This window comes from Phasianus colchicus, chromosome 20 (genome assembly GCF_987193195.1).
Source record: "Phasianus colchicus chromosome 20, bPhaCol1.hap1.1, whole genome shotgun sequence".
NCBI lineage: Eukaryota > Metazoa > Chordata > Aves > Galliformes > Phasianidae > Phasianus > Phasianus colchicus.
Genome location: NC_143455.1, coordinates 1,016,590 through 1,036,259, shown reverse-complemented (window position 1 = coordinate 1,036,259; position 19,670 = coordinate 1,016,590). Strand labels below are relative to the sequence as shown.

At 42.8% G+C, this 19,670-nt stretch overlaps 1 protein-coding gene and 1 long non-coding RNA gene across 3 annotated transcripts in view; one reads left to right on the top strand and one right to left on the bottom strand.

The window, feature by feature from the left end:
• Positions 1-19,670, bottom strand: part of LOC149915336 (uncharacterized) — a 42,977-nt gene that overhangs the window by 15,692 nt on the left and 7,615 nt on the right. For both annotated transcript variants that reach the window (XR_016459136.1, XR_016459135.1), the window contains exon 3: positions 4,720-4,867. This is a non-coding gene — a long non-coding RNA (uncharacterized LOC149915336). The remainder of the gene's footprint in view (positions 1-4,719; positions 4,868-19,670) is intronic.
• Positions 1,792-18,040, top strand: LOC116235570 (myosin heavy chain, skeletal muscle, adult-like). Its single transcript, XM_090122114.1, has 38 exons — positions 1,792-2,013; positions 2,099-2,242; positions 2,340-2,496; positions 3,179-3,206; positions 3,305-3,416; positions 3,514-3,606; positions 3,715-3,778; positions 3,871-3,969; positions 4,073-4,176; positions 4,262-4,400; positions 5,142-5,260; positions 5,359-5,508; positions 6,067-6,237; positions 7,013-7,322; positions 7,434-7,507; positions 8,682-8,769; positions 8,852-8,969; positions 9,151-9,274; positions 9,735-9,871; positions 9,962-10,217; positions 12,056-12,298; positions 12,402-12,578; positions 12,663-12,808; positions 12,897-12,987; positions 13,082-13,471; positions 13,697-13,823; positions 13,928-14,046; positions 14,299-14,495; positions 14,804-14,987; positions 15,066-15,231; positions 15,404-15,528; positions 15,722-16,030; positions 16,129-16,332; positions 16,575-16,700; positions 16,793-16,963; positions 17,050-17,154; positions 17,287-17,382; positions 17,789-18,040. Exons 1-38 carry the CDS (start codon positions 1,807-1,809, stop codon positions 17,939-17,941), a joined length of 5,823 nt encoding a protein of 1,940 aa, XP_089978240.1. The 5' UTR covers positions 1,792-1,806; the 3' UTR covers positions 17,942-18,040.

The following is a 19,670-nucleotide window of genomic DNA, read 5'->3' as shown; positions in this document are numbered from 1 at the left end:
TAAGTGCCTTGACTAGTCCAGATTCCCTCCTTAACACCCTTGTCAAATTGTTTATAGGAGATGTATTCATATAGTCCGTAAGACATCAAAATTTTCTAATTATATCTAGTCATGTCAAATGACAATTATGCCCTTAGTTCAGTTTGCCAGACAATGCTTTACCAAAGAAGGCTTGCCAAAAATTTTTTGACCGAAGAAAGAGTAGGCATCTGTAGCATCTGCAGATGAGATCGTATAAAATGTCCCTGCAGCAAGACTGCCCTGTCTCCACGGAAAGCTTCAAGGTAAGTGGATGGGGTCCGCAGCCATGCAGAAGTCTTTCAGTATTACAGCATTCCTCTGCCTCCAGTGCTCATTTCCAGGAGGAAACTCAATTCCTCAGCTCGAGTTTTAAACCTGCTTTCAAGACACCTGCACATTTTCACTCTGGAATTCTGTGCAGCAACAAGTAGGAACTTGCCATTTCTGTTTTGCAGCACTGACCAGCTGCCAGGCTGCAAGCCACCCATCTGGTGTCACGAGAGGTAAGAACCTGATTTATTCATGCTTTTGGGTGGGATTTCTGTATGGATGAGCAAACAATCACCTTTTTCATCTTGTATTCAAAGCCCGTGTGATTACAGTAGGCAGGTGGAGGGGTGCTCATGGCTGGTGAGGTTTTCAAATGGCTGTATTTCTGTCTTCCTGCCTCTGATGGCAGACCAGGAAATTCCCATTGGAAAACATTTCTGCTTAACTGACCAAACAGGGAGTGAGGCATGCTGTCTTCACATCATTGCAGCAGTAGAACTGGAATAAGATGAACAAAGGAGGAAAAAGTGCAGAACTGTATATTCTTCCTCAAAATGTTATCAACAAATTGTCTGAGAATATAGACCTTCTTACCATCTTTGTACATCTTTGTAAAATGATGAAGCTCTTTCAGATATCCAATTACTTAATCCAGACCAAAAACAAAACGAAACCTTCTTAGTTGATGAACAGAGGGAATAAATAACGTAGCTAGAGAATTTTCAAGTGCAGCTGGAGAAATCTAGCCATCCACATGTTTAGCAAAGCATCTGAAGAAACACTCTTATTTTATTGAAGTTTTGAGAAATCACGTTTTCTGGATTTTTTCAGTATTTATTTGGGAGCTTCGTGCAGCCATGGAAATTCCAATTTCAGTGCATGAATTTTGTTTCATACAAGTCAGAACTTTGAAGATGTTGGATATCGTACTCATGAATGACAAATGTATAAACAAATTGAATTACAGCAGAGTATTAAAATCATGCCCTTTTCTTTCTGCTGGCAACTTCAGTAGCAAAATTCATTAATTTCCACTGCCTTCCTGTTACAATTATAGTTAATAAGTAAATGCCCCATAGATTCAATGTTTTTCAAGATTATAGGTCTTTTATACTACATGTTTTTAAAAATGTTTCTCTGTCTTTAAACAAAATGCTCCACCTTTTTTTCAACTGCTAGTAATGATGTCTTAAAATAAAACTTGCTCAGCAACTTCACTCATCTTACAGACATGATGTTCTTAAAGCCCCAAGCCTACAATTGTAAAAGGTGATCAGATTTTGCTCTTCTAGAAATCTGAACACCTAGACTGCATCAGTTATGACCTCTTGTTTCCTAAGTCATCCTAAGTCAATCAAATCTTCCATTAGGACATGTTAGATGCTCCATGTAGTACAGGCTGAAGAAAAACTAAATCACAGTCAGTCTCCCAGTCTTACAGAATATATCTAAATGATCTGTGCCACATTACTTCTCCCCATTAGACTGCTGAAGTACCTTCAGTGAAGAGCAGCCATGACTTCTTCAGATGCTGAGATGGCTGTCTTTGGAGAGGCAGCTCCCTACCTCCGAAAGTCAGAGAAAGAAAGAATCGAGGCCCAGAACAAGCCTTTTGATGCCAAGTCATCTGTCTTTGTGGCCCATCCAAAGGAATCCTTTGTGAAAGGGACAATCCAAAGTAGGGAAACAGGGAAGGTCACTGTCAAGACTGAAGCTGGAGAGGTGAGAAAAAAGCAAGCTTCAGATTAGCATTTAATTTCCACTCTGAGCTTTTAGCTGACAGACAGATCTTTCATTTCCTTTACAGACTCTGACTGTGAAGGAAGATCAGGTCTTCTCCATGAACCCTCCCAAGTACGATAAAATTGAGGACATGGCCATGATGACCCACCTCCATGAACCCGCTGTGCTGTACAACCTCAAAGAGCGTTATGCAGCCTGGATGATCTACGTAAGTACCAGCAGCTCTCTTCCTTGGGTAGCGTAGCTGGGGAGGACTGCTGTGCCAGGCTGAGTGGAAGCCAGCGTGCCGTGTCCCTTCCTCACAGACCTACTCGGGCCTCTTCTGTGTCACTGTCAACCCCTACAAGTGGCTGCCGGTGTACAACCCGGAGGTGGTGTTGGCCTACCGAGGCAAAAAGCGCCAGGAGGCCCCTCCACACATCTTCTCCATCTCTGACAACGCCTATCAGTTCATGCTGACTGGTGAGTGCCTGATCTCCTTCAAAGCAATCTGAGCTGAAGAGCCCCATTGCTCTTACTGCACTATGTGAAAAGCCAGTTACAAACGTCATGGAGCTGTGTGATAGAAATTGATCAAGTTAAGGAGAAACTAATTTCAAGCAGACTGTACCAGAAGCATGCATACATTCAGAACTGTGTATTATTTCTAGCATATCATTCCAAATGCTACACTCTCTCTGCAGAAATAACACTGGACTCATAACTTACTTTTTTGCAGTGATTGAATTCAACACATTATTATTCCATACGGTCTTTTACTTTGAACAGAAGTAGGCAGCTTGATCAAATTCCTGTATGAAAACTTTGTGAAAGGCAAGAAGAAACACACTTTGTGTGAGGACCATGTGCCTCTTACAGTTGTATATGTCCATTTGAGCTTATACTTACCACTTGGGTCATGGATGGAAACCCATTACTTGCTTCTGGGAATTAATCCTTGGACTTTGTGAAGAAACTCCAACTTACACTTTCAGTCAGCTCACTGCTACACAGGACAACAGCTAAAACTGGAATTTCTGGGGTTTTCATTGCCTTCCATCCCTGCACCCCCTGCGGATTTCCGTTCGTATTTGTCTCCTAGATCTAATGTTTCTTGTTATTCATGAGCAGTAGGAAAAGCCTTCTTATCTCTATCTTTTCACAGACCGCGAGAATCAGTCGATCCTGATCACGTAAGTACACTCCCTGCTCGGGTCCCTGCGGGGCTGCCCTGTGCCAGGGGACCTTCTCCCTGACCTCACGCTCTCTGCTTCTCTGTTTGGCTGGACAGCGGAGAATCCGGTGCAGGGAAGACTGTGAACACGAAACGTGTCATCCAGTACTTTGCAACAATTGCAGCTAGCGGGGAGAAGAAGAAGGAGGAGCAGTCTGGCAAAATGCAGGTACATCAAGAGATACTGGCTTGAATCAATGTTTATTCTGTTCCTAGCATGAATTTTGGAAAATAATAATTATCTGGGAATAATTGTTATCCTTTAGGGAACGCTTGAGGATCAAATCATCAGTGCCAACCCGCTGCTGGAGGCCTTTGGAAATGCCAAGACTGTGAGGAATGACAACTCCTCACGCTTTGTAAGTCGCTACTCCCCTTACAGTAATGATGGGGCTAGTGATATTCTTAAATAAGGAGTTGTCCAAAGAAGCCATCCAGGCTGAAATGCTCTTCTGTTTCCTCAACAGGGTAAATTCATCAGAATCCATTTTGGGGCCACAGGCAAACTGGCTTCTGCTGACATTGAAACTTGTAAGAGACACTCCTGGCCTGTTCAAATTCCTTTCCAAATTCCCACCTTCACGTCCCATCTTGTACCTAATTCTTTTCTCCTTTCTTGACAGATCTGCTGGAAAAGTCCAGAGTTACTTTTCAGCTCAAGGCAGAAAGAAGCTACCACATTTTTTATCAGGTCACCTCCAACAAGAAGCCAGAGCTAATTGGTAGGAGACATCACTGAGCTTTTTGGAGGAAGATTACAGAGCAACAATTGATAACTTTACAAAAAGAATGAAATGTAATCTGTGAACATCCATTTGTTTTCAGAAATGCTCCTTATCACCACCAACCCGTATGACTACCCTTTTGTGAGTCAAGGTGAGATCACTGTCCCCAGCATTGATGACAAGGAGGAGCTGATGGCTACAGATGTGAGTAGTGTATAAAACAGGTCAACTGTTATAGGTCATGTATCATATTCAGACAAATATTTCACTATACTGAATCTATTACCAGAGTGCCATTGACATCCTGGGCTTCACTGCTGATGAAAAGACTGCCATCTACAAGCTGACAGGGGCTGTCATGCACTATGGGAATTTGAAGTTCAAGCAGAAACAGCGAGAGGAGCAGGCAGAGCCAGATGGCACAGAAGGTATTGTAGCTACTCAGTAGCCAATGGTCCTTTGAGCCAATCTGTGTCTTAGCCAAAGTTGGGCTTTAGAGTCCCAAGGAAAACAGTAAGTCAGAAGCAGTCACTTCTCCACCCATTGTATCAGTTTCTCTGGATTTGCCTATCGTAACCCAAATTAACAATTTAAACTGTGTACACTGCCAGGAAGCCAGGAGCTGTGGATGTCTTTTCTGAAATGTTATTGCTCATATTTCTGTTGGACATACCTTGCAAGCCTTGTGGAACAGTAAAGTGGTTCAGCCCTAACAAAATGGGTGGCCATGTTCCTTTTCTCCCTCACCTGACAGATGCTTAGGGAACTCTGTTGTGAAAGGTGCATTTGTTTCCTCTCTGCTGGAGTAGGATCTTGAAACCACGTCTCCAGTTTTTCAGTGATGGCTCATCTTGCCAAAGGACGGGGCGGAAGCTGGGAAGTACTGCAGTCACATCTGAGAAAGAACAGAATCCAATGAGTTTCACTCCTGAGATATGTGCATACCACAAATGTTCAGTTTTCAGTTTTGTTTTGGAAATTTTAACAAAATATCATTACATTTTGCACGCCTCAATGAAGAACTTCAAACATAAGTTCTTTCAAAAAGCTCAACACGCATAATGGCTTTGATGTCACTGAGACTCCTTCTGCAGCGCTTAGAGAAGACTTCAAGATACAAAATGTTAGTAATGCTGAATTCTTCTTTTCCATCTCTCTTTGCTGTTTAGTGGCTGACAAGGCTGCCTACCTGATGGGCCTGAATTCAGCTGACATGCTCAAGGCACTGTGCTACCCTCGAGTCAAAGTTGGGAATGAGTATGTGACCAAGGGTCAAACTGTGCAGCAGGTAAGAAACACATTAACCTGAAACCATGCTTTGAATTAAGATCTCTTTGATTCTCCTCTACTGTGTATGGTAAATGCAGACATCTGCCTTTGCTTTAGGTGCATAATGCTGTAGGTGCTCTGGCAAAGGCTGTCTATGAGAGGATGTTCTTGTGGATGGTTGTTCGCATCAACCAACAGCTGGATACCAAGCAGCCCAGGCAGTACTTCATTGGTGTCCTGGACATCGCTGGCTTTGAGATCTTTGATGTGAGTAACAAAAATTTGTAAGAGCTGCTTGGAAGTCACAACTGGGTGTTATGACAACTTTAACATCCATATAATCATCACATAATTTATTGTAATTGTTTGGAACTTGATCTTTAAGGTCCTTTCCTAGCAATTCTATGAGTCTGTGGTCCTATTTGCCTTTTTTTTTTTTTTGCTATAAAAGTAGATTTGACCCTTGAAAGAATTTTTTCATGACAATAAGCTCATTATCAAGAGGTAAATACTCAAAAGAGCAGAATGGTTCAAACAGAAACATTATTTGGTTTAAATGATCAAAGACAGCATAAGAGATATAGATCATGATACATAACCTTTTTTCTGTAGTGTGGCCTCAGATGATGTATGAAGTATATTCTACCTTCACAGATTTATCAGGGATTAAAATATTGAACATTGTTTTGAACAATGATTTTTAAGCATTTCTCAATGTGCAGGCTCAATGAAACCAATATAGCCGCTTTCTGTATTTTTGAAGGATAAGGTTTTGCAGTTACTACTGCATCTTGCAAATATGAATCTTAATCATTTTAATTCCAGTTCAACAGCTTTGAGCAGCTGTGCATCAACTTCACCAATGAGAAACTGCAACAGTTTTTCAACCACCACATGTTTGTGCTGGAGCAAGAGGAGTACAAGAAGGAAGGCATTGAATGGACATTCATTGACTTTGGGATGGATTTGGCTGCCTGCATTGAGCTCATTGAGAAGGTATGGGCATAGAAATTTTATAATTACTAGATCTCAGTTTTCAAGGGTATCTTCCATGTTCGTAAGCAAATATTTAGATCTCACTGTTCAAAAATATAGTGCTGTATAGTTTATTTTATCTGGTCAGGTGAGACATCAAGGCTGTGTCACACAGCTTTATGGCAGCAGGTTTGCACTGATCTCTTTTGAAGGGATTTTAATAGTTGTTAAATTCTCAATCAAAATGTTTTCTCATAGCAGCTAGAATAAGTTTCCAGTTGAGCTTCCACCTCGCCTCTCAGCTCTGACAGACTTGGCTCTTACAGCAATACAGCTGTATCTTTGTAAAATAAACTCAGAAGATGAAAATGCATAATTGATCGCAAACAGTTGCACTTACATGTATATCCTTTGACTTAGAATAAGAAAGCAATCATGTTATATACAGGATGCAGTGTTCAGTGGCTGACAGGATGATAAGAAATTAGAATCACACAATTTCAGAGTGCAGAGGATCTGTGAGGTCATTTAATCTAACCCCCTTGGGCTCATAGGAGTCAGCTAGAACAGGTTTCTGAGGACCACAAAGCTCTGTTTTGAATATCTCAAGTGATAAACTTGGATAACGATAACCTGTTTCAACACTCGACCATCCACACAGTAAAAAAGTATTTTCTTGTTTAAATGGAATTTCCCATATTTTCTTTTGTGTGTGTTCCACCTTGTCAAGTCACTGGGAACCACAAGTGCCCTGAAAACTGAATTGCTGATTTTCTCTCCCATGTGTTTCTCCCAGCCCATGGGTATCTTCTCCATCCTGGAAGAGGAGTGCATGTTCCCCAAGGCAACTGATACCTCTTTCAAGAACAAGCTCTATGACCAGCATCTGGGCAAGTCCAGCAACTTCCAGAAGCCCAAGCCTACCAAAGGAAAGGTTGAGGCCCACTTCTCCCTAATACACTATGCTGGCACAGTGGACTACAACATCACTGGCTGGCTTGAGAAGAACAAGGACCCCTTGAATGAAACTGTCATTGGGCTGTACCAGAAATCTTCACTGAAAACTTTGGCCTTACTGTTTGCCAACTATGGTGGAGCAGAAGCAGGTCAGCTCTTTCAGAAACATATTCTCACCAGTTTACAAAGTAGAAAAAGTATCATAAAAGGTAAAAACAAAAATACGAAATCTCTTATATTTATTTCTCTCTATTTTGCAGAGGCTAGTGGTGGAGGCAAGAAAGGTGGCAAGAAGAAGGGTTCTTCTTTCCAGACTGTCTCAGCTCTTTTCCGGGTACAGTACAGAGTTCAATATTTTTTCCTAAGATGAGGAGGAAATTCACTACTTAAAATAGCTTTTCCCCTCTCTCTCCCTCCCGCTTAGTTGTGATAAAAAAGAAGCCCTGAAGTTCTTGGGCCATGCTCTGATAGGAGTAAACCCACTGTAACTTAATTCTGCTCTTCCACTGAATGCACTAATTTTCTTTTTGTCCACTTTTCACAAGACAGTGTCTTCAGATGGAAAAATGTTATACAGGAAACTTTTAAGAAATATCTAAAATATGCATATTTCCTTCAAGTGCACTCCTCTGGCTTCAGAAACTTTTATTGCCATATAACAACATTCTTTCTGCCTGCTGGTTTCCTTCATTAATATATCTTAATATTTTTTTCATGATTAATGGATCAGCCTCTTATGGTTGAAATACCATCACACTTTGGGATGTGGATTTTTAAGATGTTGTATACTTGACAGTTTTTTTCTCTTAACCAAGTCTTGCTGTCTGTCAGCATCATACATATCTAAACTCTCCTTAAGGCTATTTATTATGATATTCATCCTTCATTTAGTGTTCCCTTCTTAATATAAATTAATTCCTTTTACAGAAAGATGTTGAGACTGCTTTTTTGGAAACATGCCTTGGAAGTACCTGCCTCCCTCCAATAATTTATAGACGATAATAATTTATAAAAACTTACTCAGATAATAGTTACAAACCAACAATGGGATTCATCTCACCTCATCCTCATCTCACCTTACAAGTGAAAAATGCAGTGTAGACATATAATACTCAGCTTGTTATTTTTGTTCTATGTAGTGTGATCCACTTTAAATGCAAACTGTAGTATGCTTCAAACTGGCTCACAGATATATCTGTATATCTCTCCTGGTGCATATAATGGAAGATGGAAATCATTTCTACTGAACGCATTCCTCTAGATTCAGAGAAATGTCATAAAATTGTATGTTTGAGAGTACAATATCTCCTACAGACAAAACAGACCAATTTTCTACATTAAATGAATAATCATTTGTGGAAACTCAGAAAAACTGGTGCAGGTGGCTTCAGCTCAGGATTCTGCAAACTAATGTTTGTCTGATAATGTCTGATAATATTTCAGAGGGCTTGATGCTTACAGTGTAGATTGTATTTGGTAATATAAACTTTTCTTGATGATTCTCCCAGGAGAACTTAAACAAGCTGATGACCAATCTGAGAAGCACCCACCCCCATTTTGTACGCTGTATTATCCCAAATGAAACAAAAACACCTGGTAAGAGACTCACACACAGACAACTTTCAGTATCTCTGCTGTACTACAGAATACAACACTCATTCATACTCTGAATTGCTAGGTGCCATGGAGCATGAGCTGGTTCTGCACCAACTGAGGTGTAACGGCGTGCTGGAAGGGATCAGAATTTGCAGGAAAGGATTTCCCAACAGAGTCCTGTATGCAGATTTTAAACAGAGGTCAGACTGCATTCCATTCCTGGATTTTGGCCATCTTGAGTAACTTATGAAATTTAAACCTCACCTCTCGTGTCAAAAACATTCTCTTAGCATTTACATCTAGCAGTGGAGTTATGTTCTCTTTTTTGCAGGTAACTGATCACAACAACAGACCTGTTTATATTACCATTTTGTCCCCCAGATACAAAGTACTAAATGCAAGTGCTATTCCAGAGGGACAGTTCATTGACAGCAAGAAGGCTTGTGAGAAACTGCTTGGATCGATTGATATAGACCACACTCAATATAAATTTGGTCACACCAAGGTATCAGAAGTGTTTGTTTAAAGTACTATGTGTTTTTTGTTTTGTAAAGCTTGAGGGTGATACTGAGATTCTTCAGATAGCATGGGAAATCATCAAACAATAAGTTTAAAACACATAAACTAGATACTAATTGACTCACTACTTTGAAATTCATTGGTGGAGGATGATTCTAATTAAGGGTTCCTAATTGAAGACAAAGTGGTAGAATAGAAGAATCAAGAATTAATAAAAACAATGGAATATGAACTTATAGTTTTTCATGTACTGTAATATGACTATAATAGCCAGACCAGCATGACTGAAGATATTAAAGAGGAACTCACATGGTAACTACACATATTTTTTGTGTTTTTGCTCTTTCTCTTAACTTCCTTTGATATCTGCCTTGGAGGAACTGGTTACTTGGCTACAGTGAGCAATGAGCACATACACTGTACTTATTTTTGTTCTATGACCTAAGGTGTTCTTCAAAGCTGGGCTGGTTGGCCTCCTGGAGGAGATGAGGGATGAGAAACTGGCACAACTCATCACTCGCACACAGGCCAGGTGCAGGGGCTTCCTGATGAGAGTGGAGTACCAGAAAATGGTGGAAAGGAGGTAGACATTTCTTTAAATTCGGTTTACAGGGTTTGATATACTGTGTCATCTGAGTCTAAACTGCCAATATTTATTTGACTTATGTTTCAGAGAGTCCATCTTCTGCATCCAGTACAACATTCGTGCATTCATGAATGTCAAGCACTGGCCCTGGATGAAGCTGTTCTTCAAGATCAAGCCCCTTCTGAAGAGCGCAGAGTCTGAGAAGGAGATGGCCAACATGAAACAAGAGTTTGAGAAGACCAAAGAAGAGCTTGCAAAGTCTGAGGCAAAGAGAAAGGAGCTGGAGGAGAAAATGGTGAAGCTGGTGCAGGAGAAAAATGATCTGCAGCTCCAAGTGCAGGCTGTGAGTTTATCATTCACTTATCACAGAGAAAATAAGTTTGTGTGTTCAGATTTTTCTTCCTCAAACAGAAGGTCAGGTTACAGAAGACCACAAGTCAGAAATTTGGAGATTTATCAATCATATGTATGCAGGCTGTGAGTACTACCAGTGTGACTGATTCTAACTGACTGTGACCTTAAGGCTGACTACATTTTCAAAATGTACATTTCAAAATGTACACATACAAAGTACAATTTAATTTAATTAAGTTGTACTTCATTAAGTGCTACAGTGAAAAACATAACTAGCTATGGTAAGAACTGCCAGAGAGCTGCAGTCATGGCATTTCATGACCACATGAATACCACAGGTTGAGACATTTCACAAAATCATAGAATGACAGCATATCCTGAGTAGGAAGGAACCCAAGAATGATTTGGTACAACTCCCAGGTCAACACAGGATCTCCTCAAATTCAAACCAAGTTTCTGAGAGCATCAACCAAACAATTATTGAATACTGACAGGTTCAGTGTCATGACCACTTCCCTGGGGAGCCTGCTCCAGAGCCCAACCACTCTAGTGGTGAAGAACCTTTTCCTAATATCCAATCTCCTGATGCAGCTTCATGCTGCTTCATCAGCGTCTACTGCTGGTCACCAGTTCTGTGGTGTTGGCTGAGACCATTAGCACTTACATTCAGTTGAACTGCATCAGAGCAATTAAGAAATTTTACTTTTAGTAGCATTTTCCAACCTCTCCAAAACAGAGAATGTCTATCCTTATAAATATATGAATTTAGGGAATACAAAGAGGGCACTTCTTCTTTCTGTATCCCAATTAAACAAGATAGTGTCTTCCTTTTCAATGTAGGTGGTGTTCTACCTGTTACAGAGTATAATGCTGAGCTAAGAGTAAACAATATATTCATCTCACCTTCTAAAAGTACTCAGAATCACTAGATAAAATTACACGGTACATCTATGAGGTTTTAATCCTGTGATTTATTTAATCCTGTGCAAGCGCACACTGCTGGCTCATGTCCAGTTTCTCATCCATCAGGACCCCCAAGTCCTTCTCTGCAGGGCTGCTCTCAAGGAGATCTTCCCCCAGTTTGTATAAATACTTGGGATTGCCCCAACCCAGTTGCAGCATCCTGCACCTGGTCTTGTTGAACCTCATTAGGTTTTCATGGGCCCACTTCTCCAGCCTGCCTAAGTCCCTCTGGATGGCTTCCCTTTCCTCCAGTGTATCAACGGCACTGCTCAGCTTGGTGTCATCTGCAAATGCATAGTCCAAATGACTCAATTTCCAACAGCTACTGGATGTGACAAGGGTATTGCAGACAAAAAACTGAAACTGATGGATGCTGATGGTATTTTTTTAGAAGTGGTGAAAATCTAAAGCAGAAACAGTTGCTCTAAAAAGCCAGCAGGGAAAAAAGGAGAAATAAAAAATAGTGTCAACGTGACCATCAGTTTGGTGTTGTATGTATCTTGGCATATGATTATCATTCAGCACTTTGTAAATGTTTGTAATTTCAAGAGCGATTTCTATGATTAAATCCACATTTACACACTGTTCATTATTATGGGTTAAGATGCATATACACATGCATATGTATTTTAATACTCAGCTCTTCATGTCGATAACAAAGGCTGTTGTTTGGTACTAGCTTTCAATACCAGATGAATTAAAAGCAACAATTTAAAATAAATTAAAAACTGTCTTTCTTTCTCTTGGAATATAAAACAAACATTTAATTAAAAAATTGCTAGTAAAGAATCTAAATTTATGAAGCTGAGAATCACAGTATTCGCCCAAAGGGCATATCTGAAAAAAGTGCCTTTTTCCCCTCAGGAAGCAGATGCCTTGGCTGATGCTGAAGAAAGATGTGACCAGCTCATCAAAACCAAAATCCAGCTGGAAGCCAAAGTAAAGGAGGTGACAGAACGAGCTGAGGATGAGGAGGAAATTAATGCTGAGCTGACAGCCAAGAAGAGGAAACTGGAGGATGAATGCTCAGAGCTGAAGAAAGATATAGATGACCTGGAGTTAACGTTGGCCAAGGTTGAGAAGGAGAAGCATGCCACTGAAAACAAGGTATGAGGCAGAAGATGTCACTCTGGAAAGAATTCTGCTGTGATACACAGTATTAAATTGTAAACAACGTTTTTAATATACATTTACTTTCCACTTGTCAAAGGTGAAAAACCTCACAGAGGAGATGGCAGCCCTGGATGAGACCATTGTGAAGCTGACAAAAGAGAAGAAAGCCCTCCAAGAGGCCCATCAGCAGACACTGGATGACCTGCAGGCTGAAGAGGACAAAGTCAATACGCTGACCAAAGCTAAAACCAAGCTGGAGCAGCAAGTGGACGATGTAAGCAAAATGCATACAGCCATTACAGGACAGCTGTGGAGATAAACATGGCTGGCAGAGCACTGATAGTCTTATTCTGTTTAGCTGGAAGGGTCCCTGGAGCAAGAGAAGAAGCTGCGCATGGACCTTGAGAGAGCTAAGAGGAAACTTGAAGGAGACCTGAAGTTGGCCCACGACAGCATAATGGATTTGGAAAATGATAAACAGCAGCTGGATGAGAAACTGAAGAAGTAAGTGAGGTTGTGGGACACAAACCTGCTGGGCAGGTGCAGTTGGGAGTTTTGTTCAGGCACTAACATCATTTGCTTTGTGCAAAAGGAAAGACTTTGAAATCAGTCAAATCCAGAGCAAAATTGAAGATGAACAACTTCTGGGCATGCAGTTACAGAAGAAGATCAAGGAGCTCCAGGCAAGTCTCTGGTTCTTTTCCTCTATCACACAGATTGAGGTCAGGTGTGAAGGGTTGAAGGACATGGGTGTGAAGGGTCCCTGATGTTCCCCAGGCCCGTATTGAGGAACTGGAGGAGGAAATTGAGGCAGAGCGAACCTCTCGGGCCAAAGCAGAGAAGCACCGAGCTGACCTCTCCCGGGAGCTGGAGGAGATCAGCGGGCGCCTGGAGGAAGCAGGAGGGGCTACAGCAGCTCAGATTGAGATGAACAAGAAGCGCGAGGCAGAATTTCAGAAGATGCGCCGTGACCTCGAAGAGGCCACGCTGCAGCACGAAGCCACGGCTGCCGCCCTGCGGAAGAAGCATGCGGACAGCACAGCGGAGCTTGGGGAGCAGATCGACAACCTGCAACGAGTGAAGCAGAAGCTGGAGAAGGAGAAGAGTGAGCTGAAGATGGAGATTGATGACTTGGCCAGCAACATGGAGTCTGTCTCCAAAGCCAAGGTACAGAAATACTTTTATTAGCACTTTGTCAACAGTATATTTATGTTCAATCTTACCTTGCTTAAACATTGTCAGCTGTATTTTCTCCAAATCTAACATATAAAATCCTAATTAATGCACATTGTCCCTAAATATGTAAAGTGTATCTTCTGGCCACGTTTTCCTTCTGTAAATAAAATGGAGTCTGGTATTCACTCTCTTTTCTTATGTATGTTTGATAACTAGGCAAACCTGGAGAAGATGTGCCGCACTTTGGAAGACCAACTGAGTGAATTTAAAACAAAGGACGAGCAGAATCTGCGCATGATTAGTGATCTCAGTGCTCAAAGAGCTCGCCTGCAAACAGAATCTGGTTAGACACCTCAACTCTAGTTTGGAAATGAGATATTCCCCTTAATGGCATATTTAATGTAAGATTGGCTGCTGAAATGTTTTCTAACTATAAACATTTTCCAGGTGAATACGCACGCCAGGCAGAGGAAAAAGATGGTTTAATTTCTCAGCTGTCCAGAGGGAAACAGGCCTTCACGCAACAGATTGAAGAACTAAAGCGGCAACTAGAAGAAGAGATAAAGGTAAAGACCATTAATGGTTTCCATGCAGATCAAACAGTTCAAAAAATAATCTAATTAAGAGTACATAATAAATGATTAGAACATGTAGTCTATGGCCTGTCAGTGCAGACTCCCAGCTTTCTGTAGAGTATTGAGATTTGGCTTCATTTTTTTCATGCTGTGCATAAATCACTGAGAAAATACAGAGTGCAGGTGACAGTAAGAGATTTCCCAGAACACTGTAATTCCTTATTGCAATAATTTAATTCCCAGGCCAAGAATGCCCTAGCCCACAGCTTACAGTCTGCCCGCCATGACTGTGACTTGCTCCGAGAACAATACGAGGAGGAGCAGGAAGCCAAGGGTGAGCTGCAGCGTGCCCTGTCCAAGGCCAACAGCGAAGTGGCCCAGTGGAGAACCAAATATGAGACAGACGCTATTCAGCGCACAGAGGAGCTGGAGGAGGCCAAGTATGTGGGGAGAGTGGGGAAGGTGGGCAGAAAGTAATAACAGAAGATTGAAAGTATATACACTGAAGTATTGTCAGGGAGAAGCCAATGCCGTGCTTTGGGACAGATGGCAAGAGGAGGGAAAATGCATCCTTTAATGTGTGTGGACTGGAAAATGAAAATATGCACAGAAGGCAGAAAATGTCAGACTGAGAACTAAGGGTTGTAGATTACAGACTATGGAGTGGTTAGGTACACTGTTAAGAAAAGCAACAGAGTATGATGTACTCTTTGTTTCCTGACTTTGGTATGCGCTTTCTTCTTCCCAGGAAGAAGCTGGCACAGCGCCTGCAGGAGGCAGAGGAACACGTCGAAGCCGTGAATGCCAAATGTGCTTCCCTGGAAAAGACAAAGCAGAGGCTGCAGAATGAGGTGGAGGACCTGATGATTGACGTGGAGCGAGCAAATGCTGCCTGCGCAGCTCTGGACAAGAAACAGAAGAACTTTGACAAGGTATTCTGGGCTCCAGGCCTGTGTTTCCTGGGCAGAACATGATTGCCGCATCCGAACTCATGATCTGCTTTTCCTCAGATCTTGGCGGAGTGGAAGCAGAAGTACGAGGAAACGCAGGCTGAGCTGGAGGCCTCCCAGAAGGAGTCTCGCTCCCTCAGCACAGAGCTGTTCAAGATGAAGAATGCCTATGAGGAGTCCCTGGACCACCTGGAAACGCTGAAGCGAGAGAACAAGAACTTGCAGCGTAAGTCGCTCAGCCTTTCCTGCTGGCGGGGCTTTCTCAGAAGCTTTCCTGCCCACCTCTCCACCTGGGTCTGTGCCTGCAGTGATGGGAGCAGGCCTGTTATGCTGGTGTCACAGGGCCTTTCCCTGTATGCTCCATATCTGACCATGTGATTGTTCCTTCTTCTCTACAGAGGAGATTTCTGACCTCACGGAGCAGATTGCAGAGGGAGGAAAGGCGATTCATGAGCTGGAGAAAGTCAAGAAGCAGATTGAGCAGGAGAAGTCTGAAATCCAGGCTGCCCTGGAGGAAGCTGAGGTACATGCTCATAATAACTGGCATCCACATTAAAAATATCAGCAATGAGGAAATCTGGCTATGAAAGGCATGGTTGTCCTCTGTTCTGGCTACAGAGCGTAGCTACCTCAGATTTCCTGAGATATTCTGTAATCAGCTAGAAAGTAAGAAGTCGTTTCACTTTACTTATAAACGATGACAATTATTTGTCCAGGCCTCCCTGGAACATGAAGAGGGGAAGATCCTGCGCCTCCAACTGGAGCTCAACCAGGTCAAGTCTGAGATTGACAGGAAGATAGCTGAGAAGGATGAGGAAATTGACCAGCTGAAGAGAAACCACCTCAGAATTGTGGAGTCCTTGCAGAGCAGCCTGGATGCTGAGATCAGGAGCAGGAATGAAGCCCTGCGGCTGAAGAAGAAGATGGAGGGAGACTTGAATGAAATGGAGATCCAGCTGAGCCATGCCAACCGTGTTGCTGCAGAGGCACAAAAGAACCTGAGAAACACACAGACAGTGTTGAAGGTCTGTTCAGCAAAATACACATAAGGGAATGTCTTCCCTGACATTTTAGTTATGTGGGTTTGCTGTACCCCTTGTCATTTCTCTCGTCTCTTCTACAGGATACCCAGATACACTTGGATGACGCTCTCAGAACACAGGAGGATCTGAAGGAGCAGGTGGCCATGGTGGAGCGCAGAGCAAACCTGTTGCAGGCTGAGATTGAGGAGCTACGGGCAGCCCTGGAGCAGACGGAGAGATCAAGGAAAGTGGCTGAGCAGGAGCTTCTGGATGCAAGTGAGCGTGTGCAGCTCCTCCACACCCAGGTGAGGCCTTGATGCTCAAACTAGCTGTGGGGACACTGTTACAGTGGCAGGAATAGTGGTGCCAACGATGAAAACATGGTCACAGTCCATCACCTTACCCACCACTGAAATTGTGTAAACAGCCATTTAACAAAGAATTCCACATTTAAAAGGCAAAGGTTGAAGGATAAATAATTGGTTTAGACCGTAGCTGGTGTATTCCAGGTCCCAGAGTACAAGTCTTGCAATCTCTATTTGTACAGAACACCAGCTTGATCAACACCAAGAAGAAACTAGAAACAGACATTGCCCAAATTCAGAGCGAAATGGAGGATACCATCCAGGAAGCCCGCAATGCTGAAGAGAAGGCCAAGAAGGCCATCACCGATGTGAGTCAGGGCTCTTTCACTGCAGATGGCCCACGCATTTCCCCCAAGAGGTCTCTGACTCCAAACCTGGCTTTGCTGCTTTGCCTCTCCAGGCGGCCATGATGGCAGAAGAGCTGAAGAAGGAGCAGGACACCAGTGCCCACCTGGAGAGGATGAAGAAGAACCTGGACCAGACAGTGAAGGACCTGCAGCACCGTCTGGATGAGGCTGAGCAGCTGGCCCTGAAGGGAGGCAAGAAGCAAATCCAGAAGCTGGAGGCCAGAGTGCGTAGGACTGGTATTTGTGCAAGAGTGTGCAATCCCAGGCAAGAGATAGCAGGGAAGCTCCATTGATGGATCTCTCATTGCAGGTGCGGGAGCTGGAAGGGGAGGTTGATTCTGAGCAGAAGCGCAGCGCTGAGGCTGTGAAGGGTATGCGCAAGTACGAGAGGAGGGTGAAGGAGCTGACCTACCAGGTAAGGTTAATGGCATCTTTGTGTTGACATACAGGAAGCCACTGCATTTCTCTACAAAGTCCAAGAGGAAATGTCATTTTGTGGTGTGGGGAAAATAATTTCTCTCTCTTTCCTGCTTACTGTCTGCTTTAGTCTGAAGAAGACCGGAAGAATATTCTTAGACTCCAGGATCTGGTGGACAAACTGCAGATGAAGGTGAAATCCTACAAGAGACAATCTGAGGAGGCTGTAAGTATCACTCTGAGCAGTGCTAAGAGTGTTCTTCAAGGAAAAGAATATGAAGGATTTGGGAAGTTTGACTTGTCTATTGTGGTGGGCTTCTTTGACACATTTATTGATACACTTTGCCTTTTAGGACAATAGCAATGAGATGAAAAAAAGGGAACAGATAGGCCAAATGCACTTAAATTGTTTTGGAGTATATAACGGAAATGTTTCTAATAGGTACTTAGCAAAAACATTAATTGTACAATATATTAAGAATTTTTCAAAAGAAAATCTTTTTGATGTACTGATTTTTAAATAAGCATCTTAAGGTAAATGCTTGTGATCCTTTGAAATTCAAAGAACCTTGGTAATGATTTGGAAATAAAGGAACTGGGCTCTTCCCCACCAACTCCCTCTCCCCACACAGGAGGAGCTGTCCAATGTTAACCTCTCCAAATTCCGCAAGATCCAGCATGAGCTGGAGGAAGCAGAGGAGCGGGCTGACATTGCAGAGTCACAGGTCAACAAGCTCCGAGCAAAGAGCCGGGAATTCCATAGGAGGATTGAAGAGGAAGAGTGAGGATGTCATGAGGCAGCAAAGCAGACTGAGGAGTGCACAAAATGTGAACGCTCTGTCACTTTCTTTTGCAATGTCGTTGTAACCATGTCAGTGTCTAGAGAATAAAAACCATAGATTAATATGCATAAGCACTACCAACAGTGGCTTCTTTGTTGTTGTTTTTATCTCTTTTTTGATCTTTTTCCTTTCTTTTTCCTGAGTAAGCTTGGGATATTACTGACACAGCTACATACATTGTTTTCAAGCTCCTTGCACTACTCTTGCCCTCACGTATTCTTAATGCTTCTCCTAGTGTCCTGTCAGCACAGCTTAGTGCCATGTGAGTGGCAAGAGAGAGCAATCCCTTCCCTTTTCCCTCCCCTGCTATGGGTTGCGATCATATCAATCAGAGATCCTAAACACTGGTCTCTAACTAAGCTATCAGATGGCACAGTGTATCACACCATGAAGGACAGACAGAAACGATTTCCTGCAGACACCAAAATTAGTGCACTGTTATGACACTTTGATGGTGCCTCTAAACTGTGCATTTTCTCTTACTTTAGATTCTCTGAGCTGATGCCATCTATTTGTGGTTTCCTTCCAATGTGGCAGAAGTCTGAGCCCTACCTGGGGCCACCTACTGAAAGGAAGCCCCCTGAGGGCTGATTTTCCACACACTGCATAGAAGAACGCACCTCCTCAGCCCACCACCTCAAATGTCAGTCTTGTCAGCTCTTGCACAACAGGCTGTGTGCGGCACAGCCTTAGGCAAGGGAAAAGAAGAAAGCTGATGGGTGTTTTACTCCCTCAGATAGCTGGACTTTCTTTTTTATTTTGGCCTACACAAAGGCTGAGCTGACAGTATTCTAGGGTCTCGGAAGGGAAGGGGGAATTGACAAATGCTTTTCCTTCCATTCAGACCCTGAGGAGGCACGTGAGGCAGGTATAGCTCTGGTCTCCTGCCTTCCATGAGCTGTCTTGGCTGGAGCCTTTTGACACACTGCCAATGGTCTCTGGTTGAGGTGAAAGGCACATGGAGAGCATCACTGTATGTCAAATGCATGTGCAAAGATATCAGCCTAAATCGATGTTTAACTGGCAGATATATACTTCCTAGTATCTTCTCTCCCTTACTTTCAGGAAGACCACATGGACCTGGAAGACTTTCTCTGAAAGAACAAAGGCCACAGGGCTGAGCATACAATGAATCAAAACCAGGTTAGTGGTAATTGAGGTCCGTTAAGTGAATTTAGTGATTCTTTATGTCATTTAAATTTGCACAATTACACCCAGTGTAGCAGCATTTCCCCTGGCTGAAACATTCGCCATTCAAGCCCATCACTCCACACAGCAGGAGCCCTTGGTGTAGACTGATGTGGAGTGGATGAGGAGCCATTAGCAGTTGCTGAGGAGTCAGGTGCAGCTGGCACTGAAGGTAAGTAAGACGCCCATTAAGAACAGAGAACAGGGGACATGTTGCTGAAATTTTGTGAGAGTCTGTGGGTTTCCCATTCTGAATATTGTACAAGAGCTGCTATTCAAAAGTAGAAGTTGGTCCTCCATGGTGTACCAAGACTAGCAGGGCAGCAAGGATGGGAGTGGAGCAAGTGCTACAGCTAAAGGGAAAGGACTGTGCAGAAAATGACTGTGGCCAAAGCTGAGACAGGTAGCCTCTGCGTGCTTTCAACCTTGATTTGCTTACAATGTTTTAAATGGAAAGCTTGTGAGCGGAGCTCCTTGGGTGTCA